The sequence below is a fragment of the Tupaia chinensis genome, unplaced genomic scaffold (genome assembly GCF_000334495.1).
Source record: "Tupaia chinensis unplaced genomic scaffold, TupChi_1.0 Scaffold000045_1, whole genome shotgun sequence".
Taxonomy (NCBI): domain Eukaryota; kingdom Metazoa; phylum Chordata; class Mammalia; order Scandentia; family Tupaiidae; genus Tupaia; species Tupaia belangeri.
Window position 1 is genome coordinate 8,645,425 of NW_006159501.1, and position 18,087 is coordinate 8,663,511.

Sequence of the window (18,087 nt, forward strand, 5' to 3'; positions counted from 1 at the left end):
TTTTTTTTGGAGAGATTTTCACTGTAGGGCGCGTGCGCTCGCCAGACAGACAGAGAGAGACATAGAGACAGAAAGCGAGAAATCACCCCCCAGGGGGGATGGTCACGCCGCAATCCCTTCTCCTCCATTCTCCTCTCGGGATCTTGGGCACGCACGCACACGCGCCCGGCGTGAGTTTTAAGCCACCGGGTCCGGGACACGAACCGCGGTCGACTACATGGGAATCCAGCGACATAGCCATTACGCTAACTGCTGGTTCCCCACCAAAAGCATCTTTTCAAAGTCTGTTCTTTCAGAACTCGATTATGAGCTCCTTGAGAAGAGAGGACATATTCTGTTTGTCCCTAAGCTATCAAGCTCCCTCCTCCCCATACTGGAGCATCAGCAGGGTATGGCATATAGTAGCGGTCCAGTAGGTCTGGCAAACACATGAATTAAGGAACAGATGACTAAAAAGTGTGTGAGATGGTGCCATAGGAGCTGAATCTAGATTTCTAGTTTCATCAGCTCCTATTGCTGTTCTTTCTCTCTCTAATTCAAAGGACCTACAGATAAGGAGGTGGATTGCAGCAGACAGATAGTGTGTGTGTGTTCAAGATAGTGCGACTGGAGAGACAACAGAATTAGTTGCAGTTGAGTTTTTGTAAAAATTCACTCCTCACTCTTACTCAATCCATCTGGGGATTATTCTCTGATGAAGATAGTCTCTCTTGGGACTAGCAGATGGTGTAATGGTTATGTTGCTAGACTCCTACATAGTTGACCAGGGTTTGAGTCCTGGACCCAGCAGCTTAAAACTCATGCCAGGTGTGTATGCGTGCATGCCCAAAATCCCGAGAGGAGAATGGAGGAGAAGGGATTGCAGTATGTCCATTCCCCCCACTCCACCAGGGTGATTTCTTGTTTTCTGTCTCTCTGGTGAGTGCATGCACCCTATAGCAAAAATCTCTCTCTCAAAAAAAAGATAGTCTCTCTCACTGCCTAGTTAGAATCTCTCCACTGGCCAATATAATTAACACATAGTTCAAGCAACCTTGTAGGCCGTATAGCCACGGAGAAGAGGAAACTACCAAATGGATGGTAAGAATAGAGGAAAACAAGGTTCTCTGACCTCGAGCAAGCCAAATCATCTCCAAAGTTCAATGTCTACACGGTCTTCTATACTCCTTTAGAGAGAACATTATAAGACACCCAGTTCAGTCTTCCACTCTGTGTAGACACCAACACAACCAATCTACAGGCAAGTATTTTATTTTGCACATATTCTGGAAAGAACACACCAACTAATTAATACCATTAAACTCAAGTTCCTAAAACCAAGGAATATAAAGTCCTAGTGAGAACATTAAGAAACTGAACTGAGGAGCCGGCAGGTGGTGTGGTAGCTAAGAGCTCTGGACTCCCACATGGCCGACCGTGGCTCGAGTCCCGGACCTGGTGGCTTGCTTTCTCACTTTTCCTCTCTCTCTCACTCTGTCCCTGTCTGGTCAAATTAATATAAATAAATGAGTGAGTAAATAAAATAAAGTTTCAATAAAATAATTCTTAAAAAAAAAAAACTGAAGTGAGGATTCCAATATTCACCAAGCTTCATGGAGCTGTTCTTATACTAGTCACTAAATTAGACATTAAGCATATTAAAAAAAAAAAAAAGATATGGGACCAGCAGTTGGTGTAATGGCTATGTCACTGGACTCCATGTAGTCGACCATGGTTTGAATCCTGGACCCGGTGGCTTAAACTCACGCTGGATGCGTGTGCATGCGTGCCCAAGATCCCAAGAGGAGAATAGAGGAGAAGGGATTGCAGCGTGGCCATCCTCCCTGGGGGTGATTTCTCACTTTCTGTCTCTCTCTGTCTTTCTGGAGAGCGCACGTGCCCTATAGCAAAAACCTCTCCAAAAAAAAAGAAAAGAAAAAGTAAGATATGATCCTTCCTTATAAAAGCTCACAATCTACCTACCTGTCTACCACTTGCAGAGCACTAATGGTAAGCACTCCACGAAGACTGACACTAAGAGGGAAAGACAGCTGGGCCGTTAGCCAGAACCCAGTGTGGTAAACATGTAAGTCTGGACGGGAGTCACAGTTCTGATTTGGGAAGAGGTGAAGTCCGTGGGTGTGAAGAACAGGTAGGAGAGTGGAATTTACGCTGTCTCTTGAAGAATGAAGAGGGATTTGACGGGGTCTCAACGGGAGTCAGGAGTAAGAAGGAAAAAACATTTCAGATGGGAGAACAGCAAGAACCAAGGCTGAAGGTATGAGACTCGACAGGACAGTCTCAGAGTGGCCGGTAGGTTCGCCATGGTCTAGAGGGGCTAGTGTGCAGAAGGTGGGAACAAAAAGCACTCTGGTTTAGAGACACAGCCGGCAGTCACTAAGGTGTCTTTATTAGTCTAGAAATATAAATGGATAATTACATGAGAAAATAACACTGGTAAAAGGTATCATTTGTGTACATGCATATTTTTCAAGTTTTCCCCTTACATTTATTTTATCTTTTAATCCATCATTTATAATCATTTTGAATTTGACTGATAAAAAATTAAGTACCTTCTTTGTTCTCTTCATTATATTTTTCAGCAAGATTTGACAAAGACCTGACAATAATAAAAACAAGTTGATTTGTTTTTTAGAAATCATGCATTTGGGCAGTTAAATTTTAAATTCTTCAGAGAGGAAAATATAGAACAGTACTTGAAAATGGTGCCAAAATTTAATGGAGAAGCAGTGGCTGAGAAAGAGAAGACACTAAAACATTGTTATTCCTTGCTGGCATTTGGGAGAGTTGACACTTGAAGATTCCTTTACTTTCTAAAATAATCTCTTGGAGCTACGTGGTGCCAGGGGCCCAGAGGCATGTAGCAAAAGCACTAGATGGTTCTTCAGGATTTATGATGTTACAGTAAAACTCAGGAATCGGCGAGTGGCGCAATGAATGGATAACAGGAGTAGAACATGATCAAACGGCTGAGTCAGGGAGTTATGGAGGAGCGTTACCATTAGTCAGTGTTCTGGAACAACAGGGCCGCCATTTTCTATTGAGGTAACATATAAATTTCTTTACTTCAAATAATTAGGGAAAAACAATACAATATTTTTCCTTAAAAAAAAAAAAAACCTGGCAACAGCATAATAAAGTGGTATTTGTCACAAAATATACACTCACCATTCGAAGTTGTCATCCAACAGAAAGAGCACTTTCAATACCACTACGATGACGGCCACGGCTTGTACATCGTATTTAACTGTCTTTGCTGTTCTAGCTATCGGGTCAAATGTCAGGAAATCCACGTCTCCGACTCCAGTCAGCTTCACCACTTGGCAGGTGAAACTGTGCATTTCATCTGTTGAAGAACAAAAAGTAAAATGTGAATTAAACTGTGGCGAACTGTACCACAGAATGTGTATGCCCTCACCTGAAAATATGAGGCTATGCTACAGCCTGAAGACACACATTTTGTGAATAAAATAAACGAAAAAATTATGTCTGTACAGAAAACAAACGGTAGACTCTTGGCAAGGCTTAACTCTTCCTATCTGAATTCCTAAACACGGCCCGTTTGTGGGATGCGCCTTGGTGTCCCGCAGCCAGCCGCAGGCAGTGCTCCAGACCACCTGTCCCAGCCTGCTCCTACAGAGCGCGTGAGCACCTGAAACTGACGCCCTGGGAAGCGGAAAGCTTCCACGGGACGTGCTCAAGTTGGCTGGGGCTGGTGAGCACCCGGAAGCCCTCAGCATGCTTAACTAGAGGTACTGCTTTCCGGAAAAATTACATGCTCAGCACAGACTGCACCTATTACTCAAGGCTGAATAATGTGGGACCTGGAACCAGAAAACCTAGGGCCTATATTTAGGCGTTCCAATCATTAGCTTTGTGACTCCGGATGAGTGTCACTTAACCTCAGTTTCTTCACTTGTAAAATGGGTTATGATGAGGGTAAACTGAGATGAAATAAGATAGTATGAAAGAATATACTTTGAAGACTGAGTTACTAACCGAATTTCTTTACTCAGTAATCTAGGTACCTAAGATGCACCACATCCTAATTAATTCGAGTACCATGACAATTACTTACAAGAGCATAACAAACATGCACAGAATTGAACTGAACTGAACTGCCTCCACGCACGCAGCTGGCACTCACTCCATTCTCTCCATGGGGCATCCGGACAGTGGTTAAGAGTGGACTATGGAGGGGCCGGCAGGTAGCGTGGGGGTTAAGGGTGCTGGACTCCATGTGGCTGACTGCAGTTTGAGTCCCGGACCTGACAGCTTGCCTTCTCACTTTCCTTCTCTCTCTCTCATTCTGTCCCTCTCTGGTCAATTAAAATAAGTAAGTAAGTAAATAAATAAATAAATAAAGTTAAATATAATATTCTTAAAAAAAAAGAAAGAGTAGACGATGGAACCTGGACTGGGTCCCTGCTCCACCACTACTGGCACTGTGACCTTGGACGCAGTACAGGGCCTCTGTGTGCCTCCGTTTGTTCTATTTTTTCCATCTGTATAAAATAGGAGAACGGTAATACCTCCTTCACAGTTACTGTGATGGTCAGGTAAACAAATGTACCTAAACACCTTCACTGGTGCTGACAGCTCTCAAATCCATTCCCTGTCCTCCTCCTCCACTGTCTGCCCCTTGGCTCACCTTCGTAACTGGCAGCTCCTCCTACGGTCTCACCCTTTGGACCCATCATCTCATTCCTCTGCTCTCATGAACCCATTGAAACTTAGCATTCCCAGCCTCAACAAACTTTATAGCTCCCCAAACAGGCCTTCTCATGTGCCTTCTGCTTTGCACAGTTACTCCTGTCCCTCTGTCTAGAAAGCACTGCCTTCCTCCATTCCTCATCTCAAACTCTGCTGGGCTGTCACCCACCTTGCAGAATTCAGTTCTGCCAGTCATTTCTTTTCCTTTTTTTAAAAAATTATCATTTAATTTTATCATTGTTATTATTATTTTAATTTGCTGTAGGGCATGCACACTCACCAGAGAGACACACAGAAAGAAGGAGAGTGAGAAAGCAAGTTGCCAAGTCTGAGGACTCCAACACAGTGAGAGTCCAGCGCCTTACCCACCACGCCTCCTGCTGGCGCCTCTACCCGCCAGCTCTAAGAACACTGGAGCGAAGCCAGGAGTCGTCCTTGCTCAGCCCTCTGCCTGCTAAAGCAGCTCCCCCAGCACTCGTCACGACTTCGCCTCCCTCCTGAACACGAGGGCAACTCAGTCTTGTTTCATTTGTCTTCCCAACAGTAGCAATCTACCCATTAGTACTAACGATTTTTCTGTGCAAAAATGTGTCATGACTTTTCCGACGACCCAATACACATTTATAGTAAAGAATGAATGAAACATAAGACTAATCTCTCTAGAAATGTTTAAATAAATCACTGATTAAATAAGCTTTGTTCATATAGAAATAAAAGTATATAAAATTTTTAAAAAATATGTCATAAAATATTTTTATGCATCTACTGGATTCTAATAATATAGCTACAGGTTTTGGTTGGCATTTACTCTTTCTTTCAAAAAAGACATTTATTGAACAACTATAGTCTGGGTACTTGAGAAGAAGACACAGTCCTTCTCCAAGAGTGACTGTTGGGGACATGTCAGAAGGGAGAACGCAATATGATCAGGACCACAGTCTGAGATGGTGCTCAGGAAATGCAAACCATCTGACAAGACTTCAGAGCTGAATGGGAGCAGGCAGGGCCAGATCAGGAAGGTCTCCAGTGAAGAATGTGGACACTACTGTCTAGGTCATTTCAATTTATAAATCCCTCTAAATTTTCTCAGAGACTTTATTTGAATACAAAAATATTAGGAGATTAAAATTATAAAATTAAGTGGGACCAGCAGACAGTGTAATGGTTACGTTGCTGGACTCCCATGTAGTTGACTGTGGTTCAAGTCTCGGACCCGGCAGCTAAAAACTCACACCAGGCACTTGCGTGTATGTAACCAAGATCCCAAGTGAAGAGTCAAGGAGAAGGGATTATGGCATGGCCATTCCCACTGGGCATGTTTTTTCTCTTTCTGTCTCTATCTCTCTCTGCCTCTCTGCCAAGTGTGTACACCTTATAGCAAAAATATCTCTAAAAAAATTATAAAATTAAGCTCAATCCAACAAGCATTACTGAATGCCTACTATGTATAAGACTTTGTTACAAAGGAAAAAACCAGAAAATCGAGTAATAGATAGGATTCTTTCAATTAAATATGTACACTCAAAATAGGGAAAAGTTAACTTTTAAAATTAGTATCTTGAACTGTTCCTCTTACACCAAAAGTACAGAGCAACAAAAAAGCAGACAGTGGGCAGCGGCAGGTGGTGTGATGATTAAAGGTGCTGGACTCTCACATGGCCAACTGCAGTTTGAGTCCCGGACCTGGTGGCTTGCTTTTTCACTTTCCCTTTCTTTCTCTCTCTCTCTGTCTGTTTGGTCAAATTAAAAAATAATAATAAAAAATGGAATAATAATAATAAAAGCAGATGGAAGAACTTAGGAGGGAAGTAGCAGGGACGGTGCAGAATCCTGAAAGGGAGCACGATGTGGAAAGAAAGCTGGGCATGCGGTGGGAGCCAGCGCTGCCACCGGCCAGTTGGATGTCGTGGGCCTCAGTCTCATCTGTCAGGGGTTTCCCTCTCCTGCCCTCTCTTCTCACTCTCACAAAGAAAAAGCATCACTGTGGGCAGTTTGGAAACTCCAAAGTTCTCCAGAATTATCTCTATGGCTGTGACAGTGCCAGGAGCTCAACCGAGCAGGCTCGCCTCGCCAGCACGGGAGCCCCGTGAGAGCAGGGTCTGTGCACAGGCAGACACCTGTTGCCCTAGTAAACTTAAAACCACTCCGAGCTTTCTGGAAACCCTAAAGCCTCTCTTTATAAAAGGACCACATGGGACCAACAGTTAGCGTAATGGCTATGTCGCTGGACTCCCATGTAGTAGACTGTGGTTCGCGTCCCAGACCCAGTGGCTTAAAACTCACACTTGGGCGTGTGTGCGTGCATGCCCAAGATCCTGAGAGGAGAATGGAGGAGAAGGGATTGCGGCATGGTCATCCTCCCTGGGGGGTGATTTCTCATTTTCTGTCTGTCTGTCTCTGCCTGTCTAGCAAGTGCATGTGCCCTATAGCAAAAGCCTCTCCAAAAAATAAATAAAATAAAATAAAAAGACCACATGCCCAGCTCTTCTTTTTGATCGCAGCACTGCTGACAACAATATCTGTCATTTTAAAATAGCACCTCTTCTTCTTACAACCTTACACACAGAAAGTTTGCAAACCATTTCAGTCATTTGAGAATCTAAATCCTAAGGGGTAGGGACTTTCACATCTTTTAAAAACATTTTATTTGCTATTATTATTTATTATTATTTTAAAATTTGACCAAAGAGACAAAGAGAGAGAATGCGAGAGAAGGGTAAAGCGAGAAAGCAAGCCACCAAGTCTGGGACTCAAACTGCTGTCGGCCACGTGGCTTAACCACCACGCCACCTGCCGGCTCCAGGGACTTTCACGTCCTAACTTAGAGATCTACCTTTAAAAAAAAAATAGTTTATTGCTTTCCCCTGACTAATAAGTAATACAGACTGAAAACCAGACATTTATAAAATATATAAAAATAGAAGAAAAAGGTTAAGATGGTTGGATCCCACATGGCTGACCACAGCTTGAATACTGGACCTGGTGGCTTGAAGATCATGCCAAGTGTGTATGTGCATGTGCCCAAAATTCTAGGAGAAGAATGAGCGAGAAGGGGTTATGGCACAGCTATCCCCCCTTGAGAGTGATTTCTCACTTTCCTTCTCATTGTCTCTTTCTAGTGAGTGCACGTGCCCTATGGTAAAAACCTTTAAAAAAAAAAAAAAAAGGAAAAGATAGAAGGAAAAAAAATGTAGTACTATAACTTAGAAATAGCCACTTTAACGTTTTTGTGTATTATATTTTTTAATAAATATTTTCATTTTACGTAGCTGTGGTCATGATATACATAATTTTATAATTTGGTTTGTTTCATTTTTTATTATAAAGACTATTTTCCATGCTTTTATGAACTCTTCATAAACATCATTTCTAAAGCTACACAATGCTGTGATGACTATACACACCACTGTTTACATAAGCATTACCATTCTGCTGGCTGTTTAGGTTGTTCCTAAATTTTCAGTATTGCTATTATAGATAAAAAAAACCAATATACTTTTTTTTAAACGTTTTTTTCCTATATTTCAAATTATTCCAATTCAATAGACTGAAAAATGAAAAATTTCCACCCTGGTTCTTTATAATACTGCCCCTAAAAAAAAATCACTAATAAAGATCAAATGACAATAATGTATTCTGCAAATTATAATGGACTTAATTCTACTTGTTACTGTCAAGAAGGGTAGGCAAGATATACCATCAAACTAACACATCAGCCAAAAAAATAATGTCACACTCCGCGCCCTGTCCAATAACACGCATTTGAGACAAAAGCCTGCCTCTATCCAGACTGCATCAGCGGCATTCCGGTAATCCCTGGACCCCTAGTATTCCTTTCATAGTGTTCACTTTATAAATTTAAGATTTATTTATTTTGGAGAGGTTTTGCTACAGGGCGCGTGCGCTCGCCAGACAGACAGAGAGAGACAGAGAGACAGAAAGCGAGAAATTGCCCCCCGGGGGGATGGCCATGCCACAATCCCTTCTCCTCCGTTCTCCTTGAGCACGCACACACACGCGTCCGGCGTGACTTTAAGCCACCAGGTCCGGGACGCGAACTGCAGTCGACTACATGGGAGTCCAGTGACATAGCCATTACGCTAACTGCTGGTCCCTATAAATTCAAGATTTTGAAATACATGTCTGAATACCTGAGAAAGCCATCAAGAATTAAAAAAAAAAAAAATCTGAAACCACAATTTTGATCTATGTACCATATCGAAATACAGAAAGGAGAGCTTCTGAATTCTAGAATGTAAATGAAATGGTTAGGGACTTCTACAATCTTAACAAGAGACATAAATCCCTTAGCTTTATAAACAACATATTTGAAAATTTTAAATTGCTTTTGTTCCTGTTTTTAGAAATATTTTTATATTATAGACTATATTTACATTTCTATATAATTGTTACTACATATTTTTTAGTAGTTAACAGATATACAACTGTATATATTGCTTTTTTTCACGTAACAGGTATTTTCTTCTCCTATTAAAAAACATTCGATTGCATTTTATATATTGTTCAAGTAATGGCATGGCCACACTATGTTTGTATTTTCTCTTACGAATAAAAATCTAGAACTTCTAGTCTGGCAAGAAATTCAGGCCTGGATCCCATCAGCAGACCCAATCAGGGCTCCTGTGTCGCGGTACACTGTGAATGAGGCAAAGAGCGGTCCTGTTCATGCCCTGTGTTTCACTGCCTTGAAGAGTTCCCTATGCTCTGGCCAGACTTTAATCTCTGTCTTTTTTTAAGGGATTGGAAACAATGTACATTGTCAAACAATGAAAATTTACCAGATACTAGTGTCTGGGATTTAAAGTCAGAATTCATTATTTAATAACGATGCTTCCCGTAAATGAAGTGCTGCTTTTCCACAGGGGAAGAGCTGGGTCAGCAGTGACACAGACAGAACCCGCTGTTCCTTTACTCCCAACCCCTTCTCCTCCATTCTCCTCTCGGGATCTTGGGCACGCATGCACACGCGCCCAGCGTGAGTTTTAAGCCACCGGGTCCGGGACACGAACTGCAGTCGACTACGTGGCAGTCCAGCGACATAGCCATTACGCTAACTGCTGGTTCCCAAGAGTAAATTTTTCATACCAAAGCAGAACTCTGTATTTCTGAACAATGTCCCTTCAATTATTTTAGTGGGTCTGAATTTGATTTCTCTTTCCTTCCTTTCTTCTTTGCTTAAAGATGCATGTGCTTACCAGGAGACAGAGAGGAGAATGGCCACACTGTAATTCCTCCCCCTCCATTCCCCTCTCCCTCTGGGAGTTGGGCACTCGTGCACAAGCAATCGGAGTTTGAGACGGGGTTCCAGTCTCAAACTGCACAGTTGGCCATGTGGGAACCAGTTACCACAACCACCAGGCCATCGAGCCAGGCCAATATATTTATTCATTTTAATTTGCCAGAGGGTGTGGGCAATAAAGAGAGAAAGAGACAGAGCCCCCCAGTGGGGTGTGGTCCACCATAATTCCTTTTCCTCCATTTCTCCTTCCCATCAGGATTTCTAGTAAAGTTTTCAAGCCACCAGGCCCCAACTGGAACAGCAGTTGGCCCCATGGCACCTGGCTCCTGGGGACTGCATTTAACCACTATACTACGGGAATGGCCTCTGGTTTGAGTTGTTTTAAAAAAGGATTTTGAAATCAATTTTCAGATTACTATGAGCCCTTTCGGGGGCTCTTAACAGTCTGTGATTTGAACAGTCTATAGATTATAATTGCTATTATAATCCTAGTAAAGCTTCCTAGGTACACGTCACATACTTACCAGGGAGATTGACCTCCATTAAGTATTTCATACACAGGATGTTGGGATGAAGATAGCAGTCCTCAGTTATGTCTGGAAAACGGGGCAAATCTAAAAATGTGGCAACTTCAATCATTTTTTTAAAGATATCCTCATAGTCAGGCCAAGACTGAAATAAAAGAGATATAATAAAGGAAGTGATTTTTGCAATGTAAGTTAAAATGTTTTTCTGATTTTAAAAGGAATATGTATACACTGACTAGCTTACTGGCCTTACCCATTATAAACTGAAATAATTATTTCTTGCCTTAGTAGAATCTGGGGGAACAGATAAGACTGCAGCCCATGGAGCTGGCAGGTGGTATGGTGGTTAAGAGCACTGGACTCTCACGTGGCTGACCACAGTTCAAGTCCCAGACCTGGCAGCTTGCTATCTCATTTTTCCTCTTTCTCTCTCTCCCTCTCTCTCACTCTGTCTCTCTCTGGCCAAATTAAAGTAAATAAATAAATGAATTAAATAAAGTTCAATAAAATAATTCTTAAAATAAAGGAAAAGATTGCAGCCCAATTAGAGTTACAACACTGTCCTACCTGCGCTAACATACAACTTCCCTCGCTCTTCACCTGCACCCTCTCGCCAGCCTTCAAGTTCCCAGCACGCTGTTACGTACTGTTCTCATGTTTCCACAAAGGAGACAGCACCAGGCTTTAAGTCTAGTGGTTACAAATCCAAGTCCGACTTTACAGTAAACTCTCTCACATAAAAGTACATAATACTCTCTGATAAGATTCAGGAAACTTTATGAAAAAATACTAATAAATTCTTTTTAAAAAATTTGCTGTAGGTTGCATTCACTTGCTGGAGAGAGACAGAAGTTGGGTAAGTAAACAACCCCAAGAAAGAATGACCATACCACAACCCCTTTTCCTCTTAGGATTGTGGGCACACACACAGTATCTGGCATGTTTTTCAAACTGCTGGTACCAGGATTCAAACCACACTCTTGGCCATGTGGGATCCAACCATCTTAACCACCACACCACCTGGCTGGCCCAATAAATTAATTCTTTCCATCACTTTAAGATCACCCTTGTAGTTTCTGCATACTCTTTTATTTTCGTAGTTTATGAACATTCCTAATATTAATGCATTTCCTTTTTTTCTCAGTTAGTTATCCATCCATACAAAAACAGTAAGTTTAGGGCCTATCAATGCAACTGTGTAAGGTACTTGGGGACATGGATGAGTCAGAACAAATCCCTCAAGAAGTGTGCCGTCTAGAAAAGGAGATAAGCAGTACATTACAGAAAACTATCAAGCAACACAAGTAAGATATAAACGAAAGGCTTATGGGATTTCTGAAAAACTAACACTTCGGATACATAGGACCTTGTTAAAATTGGGCCTGAACAAACACATTTTGGAAACCTGGGTGGCAGTTGGTGACTAGCTGAGCACGTGCACATTCTGACAGCAGTTCTGCCCCTGACTACGTACACCCAACAGAACTGCGGATGCATGCCTACAAGAAGACACGAACCAGGATGCTCAAAAGAACATTATTTGTAAAAGCTGCAAGCTGGAAACTACCCATATGTCCTAAACAGATAAATAATTTTTTAAATTCTATTTTTGCAAATATTTATTAAATTTTATTATTATTTTTTAACCTGACCAGAGAGGTACAGAGAGGGAGAGAAGGAAAGCGAGAAAGAAAGCTACCAGGTCCGGGACTCGAACTGTGTTTGGCCATGTGGGAGTCCAGCGACTCAACCACCACACCACTGCTGGCCCCAGATAAGTAAATTTTAATATACTGGTATAATAGCACAATAGCAATGAAATGAATGAATACTCTACCTGCAACGATATGAATGAATCTCCAAAACATAAAGTTCACAGAAAGAAGTTGGATGCAAGAGAATGACCCATTTACACAACGGAGAAACTGAGCATCTCCATCCTAAACCTCTATCCTGTTAGAAGGCAAGATGCAATTATTCTTGGGGTGAAGTAGGTTGTGACTGCAAGGGGGCACATGGAAGCGCTTCTGGAAAGCTAGTAACGAATGCTGCTCCATCTAGGGGCAGGTACATCTCTGTGTCAGGTGGTGAACAGTCACTAATCTGCATATGTTTATGACATAGTCACACAGTCACTTTTCTGTACACCTATTTTACCTCAATAAAAAGCAAACAAAAGGAGCCAAGAAAGGAAAAATAATAATAGATAATTGCAGCTATATCTTGACTTACAATGGGGTTACATTCCCATAATCCCACCATATGTTGAAAATATTTTAAGTTGAAATGCATTTAACACACCTAACTTATTCACACATCACAGCTTAACCCAGCCTACCTTAAACATGCTCAGAACACTTGAGCTAACCTACAGTGGAGTGAAATCATCTAACACAAAGTCTATTTTATTATCATAATTTTTTAGTTTGCTATGGAGCTCGTGCACTCACTAGAGACAGAGAGAGAGCACATAAGAGAGGGAACGTGAGAAAGCACCCCTGGGGAAGTGATCACAATGCAATCCCTTATCCTCCAGTCTCCCCTTGAGATTTTGGGCATGTACACACATACTCCTGGTGTGTTTTTCAAGCCGCTGGGTCCAGGACTGTAACTGCACAGTAGGCCATTTGGTATCCAGTGCCTTAACTACTATGCCACATGGCTGGTTCTTTTTTTATAATCAAATACTGAATATTTCATGTAATTTGACTGCTGTGCTGACAGTTGTTGTATGGGAACTTGAAGTAGGAGAGGTCTTTGAATAGTTTATGTAAAATACATATTATGAAAAAACTATGCATGGATTTCAATTTATTTTTGCATCTAAATAAACTCATACTTTAATTCCCTCTTTTCAAGAACTTCTTGAAGTACCCACATACAGTTTCTACTGAATGCATATTGCATTTGCATCATCAAAAAGTCAAAAAAATCATACGTCAGACCATAAGTCTGGTTCCATTTGTATTTTGTATATAAGAGCTGTTACACATATCACCTTTGTAGAAGAAATAATTTAATTGGAAAATATGGAACTGGAAAATCCTTAAGAAGCACATGGTTTGGGCTAACCTGCGGCAGGATGGTTAAGATGGCTGGATCCCATATGGCTGATGTGTAGCTCAAGTTCTGGACTCATGGCTTGAGAGCATGCCTGGATGTGTACATGTATGTCTAGAACACTGAAAGGAGAGATAGAAGAGAACGGACTGCAGCATGACCAGCCACATGGTGGGGGAGACATGCTTTTTCAGTCTCTCTCTCTCTCTCCAGTGAGCACACCCGGTTCAACCTACAAAATCCCTCGTATGAAGATTCTGGCCCTTGTAAATTCAGTGGTGGGAAACCAACGCCTTCTCTGAATGCAGTCATTTCATTTTCAGTAAGCCTAACCATCAAAAAGTTATTCCTTGATCCAAGTGAAAATCTGCTTTCAACTTGACTTAGGTCAATTAAATCCCTCGAGTTGTTTCAGAAAATATTGTTGTTAAGTCACATAGCATAAAAAGGAACCTATGTAACATCCGCCCAAAGGAAAAAACACAATAAATTAGATGCCATAGTATTTATTTGTTTTCTTGTTTTTGCCATAGGGCACATGTACTCATGGCAGGGAGGGAGAGAAAAAGTGAGAAATCACCCCCCAGTAATTTCACCACAATCCCTTCTTCTCTCAGGATTTTGGACATGCATACACATGTGACTGATGTCTTTTTCTTTTTAAAAATTATGTCAAATTTTAATGCTATAGGGACCAGCAGTTAGTGTAATGGCTATGTCGCTGGACTCCCACGTAGTCGACCGTGGTTCGAGTCCCAGACCCGGTGGCTTAAACTCACGTCAGGCGCGTGTGCGTGCGTGCCCAAGATCCCGAGAGGAGAATGGAGGAGAAGGGATGTGGCGTGGCCATCCCCCCCCGGGGGTGATTTCTCACTTTCTGTCTGTCTGTCTGGCAAGCGCATGTGCTGTATAGCAAAAACCTCTCCAAAAAAAAGAAAAAATAAATTTTAATGTTATATACTGTGTTCACAGTCTTACTTTGTTTCATTATATTCACTAGTTACATTTACCCAAGACAATGTGATTTTAGACACAGTAAAGTAAATCCACACAACTACTGGTGTTTCTCTATTAGAATATAATCATCCCAATCAGCAATCTGAAAACAGATGTTTGATATAAAACACCCTTCAAAAATCAACACCCCAAATTCTCAAGAAGCTAATTCTACAGATAACTATTCCCCTAGATATTTGCCTGTAACAGTTCAGTCATAAAGACCACTAATTGAAGAACTCTGCTGAAATAATTGCTGCGAAATAGTTTATATCTAAGGCCATATTTAAACATGTCCAGGCTACGATAGATCTTTACAAAACATAAGTAGAACTCCAATGGCACCCAAAGGGTATCAAATACTACATTTACTTTAAAAATTTTTTTTCCTCAGAGCATAAAATTTCTACATTTTTCAGTTAACATTCTTACAAAGTATGTCCTACTAATAATTCATAGAACTCAAAAGTTTAAATCACGGGACCAGCAGATAGTGTATTGGCTATGTCTCTGGACTCCCACGTAGTTGACCGTGGTTCAAGTCCTAGACCCAGTGGTTCACGTCGGGCACAAGTGCATGCGTGCCTAAGAACTCGAGAGGAGAATGGAGAAGAAGGAATTGCGGTGTGGTCATCCCCCCGGGGGGTGATTTATCGCTTTCTGTCTGTCTTTCTGGCAAGTGCACGTGCCCTATAGCATAAACCTCTCCAAAAAGGAAAAAAGTATAAATCACATGTGAACTGTACTTATCTTTTGCAATGGTATCTTGATAAATAGTACATTGTTCCTGCATATAAACTATTTTCTTAAAACAATAATTATTCAATTTTATTTATTCATTCACCCATTCTAATTTGACCAGAGAGAGAAAGAGAGAGAGGAAAAGTGAGAAAGCCAGCCACCAGGTCCGGGACTCAAACCATAGTCAGCCATTGGTAATGTCCAGTGCCTTATCCACCACGCCACCTGCTGGTCCCTGGTCCTGCACATAATCTTCATGTTTATGAAAACATCACATTAGCTTCCAGTATTAATACTCTGAATCGCATCTTATTTAGTAGTTATGTCTTGCTCATATTAGAAAACAAGTTCTAGTGAAAGTCTGTCCAAACTGACAAATGAGCTCATTCATCTTGGATACTATGTTAAAAACAAAAGTCAAAAGGAAATATCTGCTGAAGTAGTATGCAACCAGTCTATTTTCCCTATGCTCTTTAAATATATGACAATGTAGCATTCTTCACAGAAAAATGTCCCTGAAGGAAGTTGGCAGGAGACAGGCCCTTTCTGCCCAGAGAGGCACTTGATAAACACGCAGCTGCTAAGGCCGCTGCGTGACTGAAACTTCGGGAAGGGAGCGGTGCCCTCGTCACTGTTTACAGCTGTTTCAGCGATTCAGTCTTTGAATCTCCTGGGGTCCACAGACTCCCAGATTTCTCAAATCGATAGCCCCTTAAAAGTAATCTCTGAATGTGTCCCTTCTTGCTGTGGGTGCGACCACAAGCAAGATTCCTAACGAAAGTCCTTCACCGTCACAATGTGCGATTTCACATTTACGAATTTACCACTAAGAATCCAAAGTGGCGGTTTTCACAGGACTGCCAGCTGCAGCACAAAACAGGCCTGAGATGCACCTCGGGCTCCCGCACAGCCGAAGCCACCCTCACGCACACTGATGTGTTGGTCAAGCCACTGGGTCCAGGACCACGAAGTCAGCCATGTGGAATCTAGCCACCTTAGTCACCATGTCACCAGTTGGCTCAAGAGGTCATAATTAGAAATACAAAAAAATCCGACATATAAAAAAAATCTACAAATATTCAAAATCTTTATTACTTGCTAATATCTACCTTTACTTTATACAAAATCTCTCAGCAACAGAAACATACTTGGCAGGTAAGATGGAGTTATTAAATTGCAACCATTAACTATGTAGCACCGGGATAGCCAGGTGGCGTGGTGGTTAAAGCGGCTGGGAATCACAAGGCTGACATTGCAGTTTTGAGTCCTAGACCTGGCGGCTTGAAAAACATACTGGTGGAAAATCTCATTTTGTATAGTGGATGTAAATAAATTTTAAAAAGGAAAAAGAAAAACACACAGGTCATGTGTGTGGTGCCCAAAATCCTGATAGCAGAATGGAGGAGGAAGGATTGCAGTGTGGCCATGCCCCTGGGGGTGCTTTGTCTCTTTCTCTCCCTCCCTCCCTCTCTGTGTCCCTGTCCCCAGTGAGTGCACATGCTGTAGAGTAAGTTAAAGAAAGGTAGCACTGCAACACAGGACTGTCTTTCCCAGAAGACAAAATAAACTGAGCAAGGAAAATAAAATAGCTGCGAGATCTCTTCTCCGGGCCTCTACCCATACATGACGCTTACTTTACTATCGCATTTAGTAATCCTAGGGTAAGACTGAGAGTGCCTTCTTTTAGTGCTTTAGCTTCAAATGAGGTAAAGGAGCACCATTTCTGACCCTCCTGTCCCAGCAAGACCGAAGGCAGGAGAATGCTAGCTCCTGCCACTGACGTCACCTGTGCCACTGGCCCAGCTGCACTGTGCCACAGACAGCCAGCCTCCTCCACCACATCTGCAACATCTGTGACTGACCACAGCCAGGCCAGTGTGGGGTCCTAACCTCCTAGCTCAGCAAAGTATCTGACCTTTGGCAGAAGACTGGGAGCACTGTCATTTAGCCTGATTTTAGAGAACAGGAGGACAATAAAACATGTTATTGTCTTTAGCTCCGACGAAAGAGTCAGTCTCTAATTCTGACAAGATTCTAAAACATCGACTATTATATAATAGTTACAGCAAACATGCAGCGACTGTGTTAGAAGAGTCTTATTTTGACTGGCAGAAAATGCATTCATCTCTAGAACACACCCAAGGGAAAAGTCTCTTAGAAGCTGCCAGATATTTTCACTAGGTGTGCAGAACCTCTGCCGTGTTCAGTAGAACAGAGGCCTACCAGAACCTTGTTTAAAACGTTGCAAGCTTGAATGTATAATGGTTTATTTATACTGACCCTGTGGTTATCCGTAACTAGCCTAATTCTGCCTCAACTCTTTCATGGGACAACGTGGAATAACAAAAGCAGGAGGTAAAGAGATGAGATTCCTTCTTACTTCTCAAAGCACCAACACTACCAAAAAATCACTCGCAACTGATCTTCAAAACCGCATCATCTTAGTCCCACACCAGACTCCTAAATCAAGCTCTGGCGCTGGGTCTAAGGATTCGCAGTTCAAATAAGCACTCCAGGGTCCTCATCTGCATACTAAACCTTGGGAACCTACAGAGATGACTGAAATAGGCAGAGTCCCTAGAAAACAGAGTACACCAGTAGCGAGATGCAAAAAATAAAACGCAGTGCTTCCCACTCTTGTCTTGCTTGCAGACCGGAGGAACCCTGGTGGCTTTCCTGTGCAGGCTGGGAGAGAGAAGTGCACACAGACATCCCTGAGACGGGGAGATGTAGGAGGCCAGGAACAAGGGCGATGTCAGCCGGTCTCTCCTCTGCCGCCTGCCAGGGGTG

At 42.1% G+C, this 18,087-nt stretch overlaps 1 protein-coding gene across 1 annotated transcript in view; it reads right to left on the reverse strand.

Annotated features, from left to right (window-relative positions):
- The window catches only part of TAF1B (TATA-box binding protein associated factor, RNA polymerase I subunit B), a 75,530-nt gene that overhangs the window by 17,020 nt on the left and 40,423 nt on the right, over window positions 1-18,087 (reverse strand). Inside the window, exons 4-6 of the mRNA XM_027773518.1 lie at window positions 10,498-10,645; window positions 3,169-3,346; window positions 2,553-2,599 (exon numbers count right to left, since the gene is read on the reverse strand). Of these exons, the coding sequence (XP_027629319.1) occupies window positions 2,553-2,599; window positions 3,169-3,346; window positions 10,498-10,645 (373 nt within the window). The remainder of the gene's footprint in view (window positions 1-2,552; window positions 2,600-3,168; window positions 3,347-10,497; window positions 10,646-18,087) is intronic.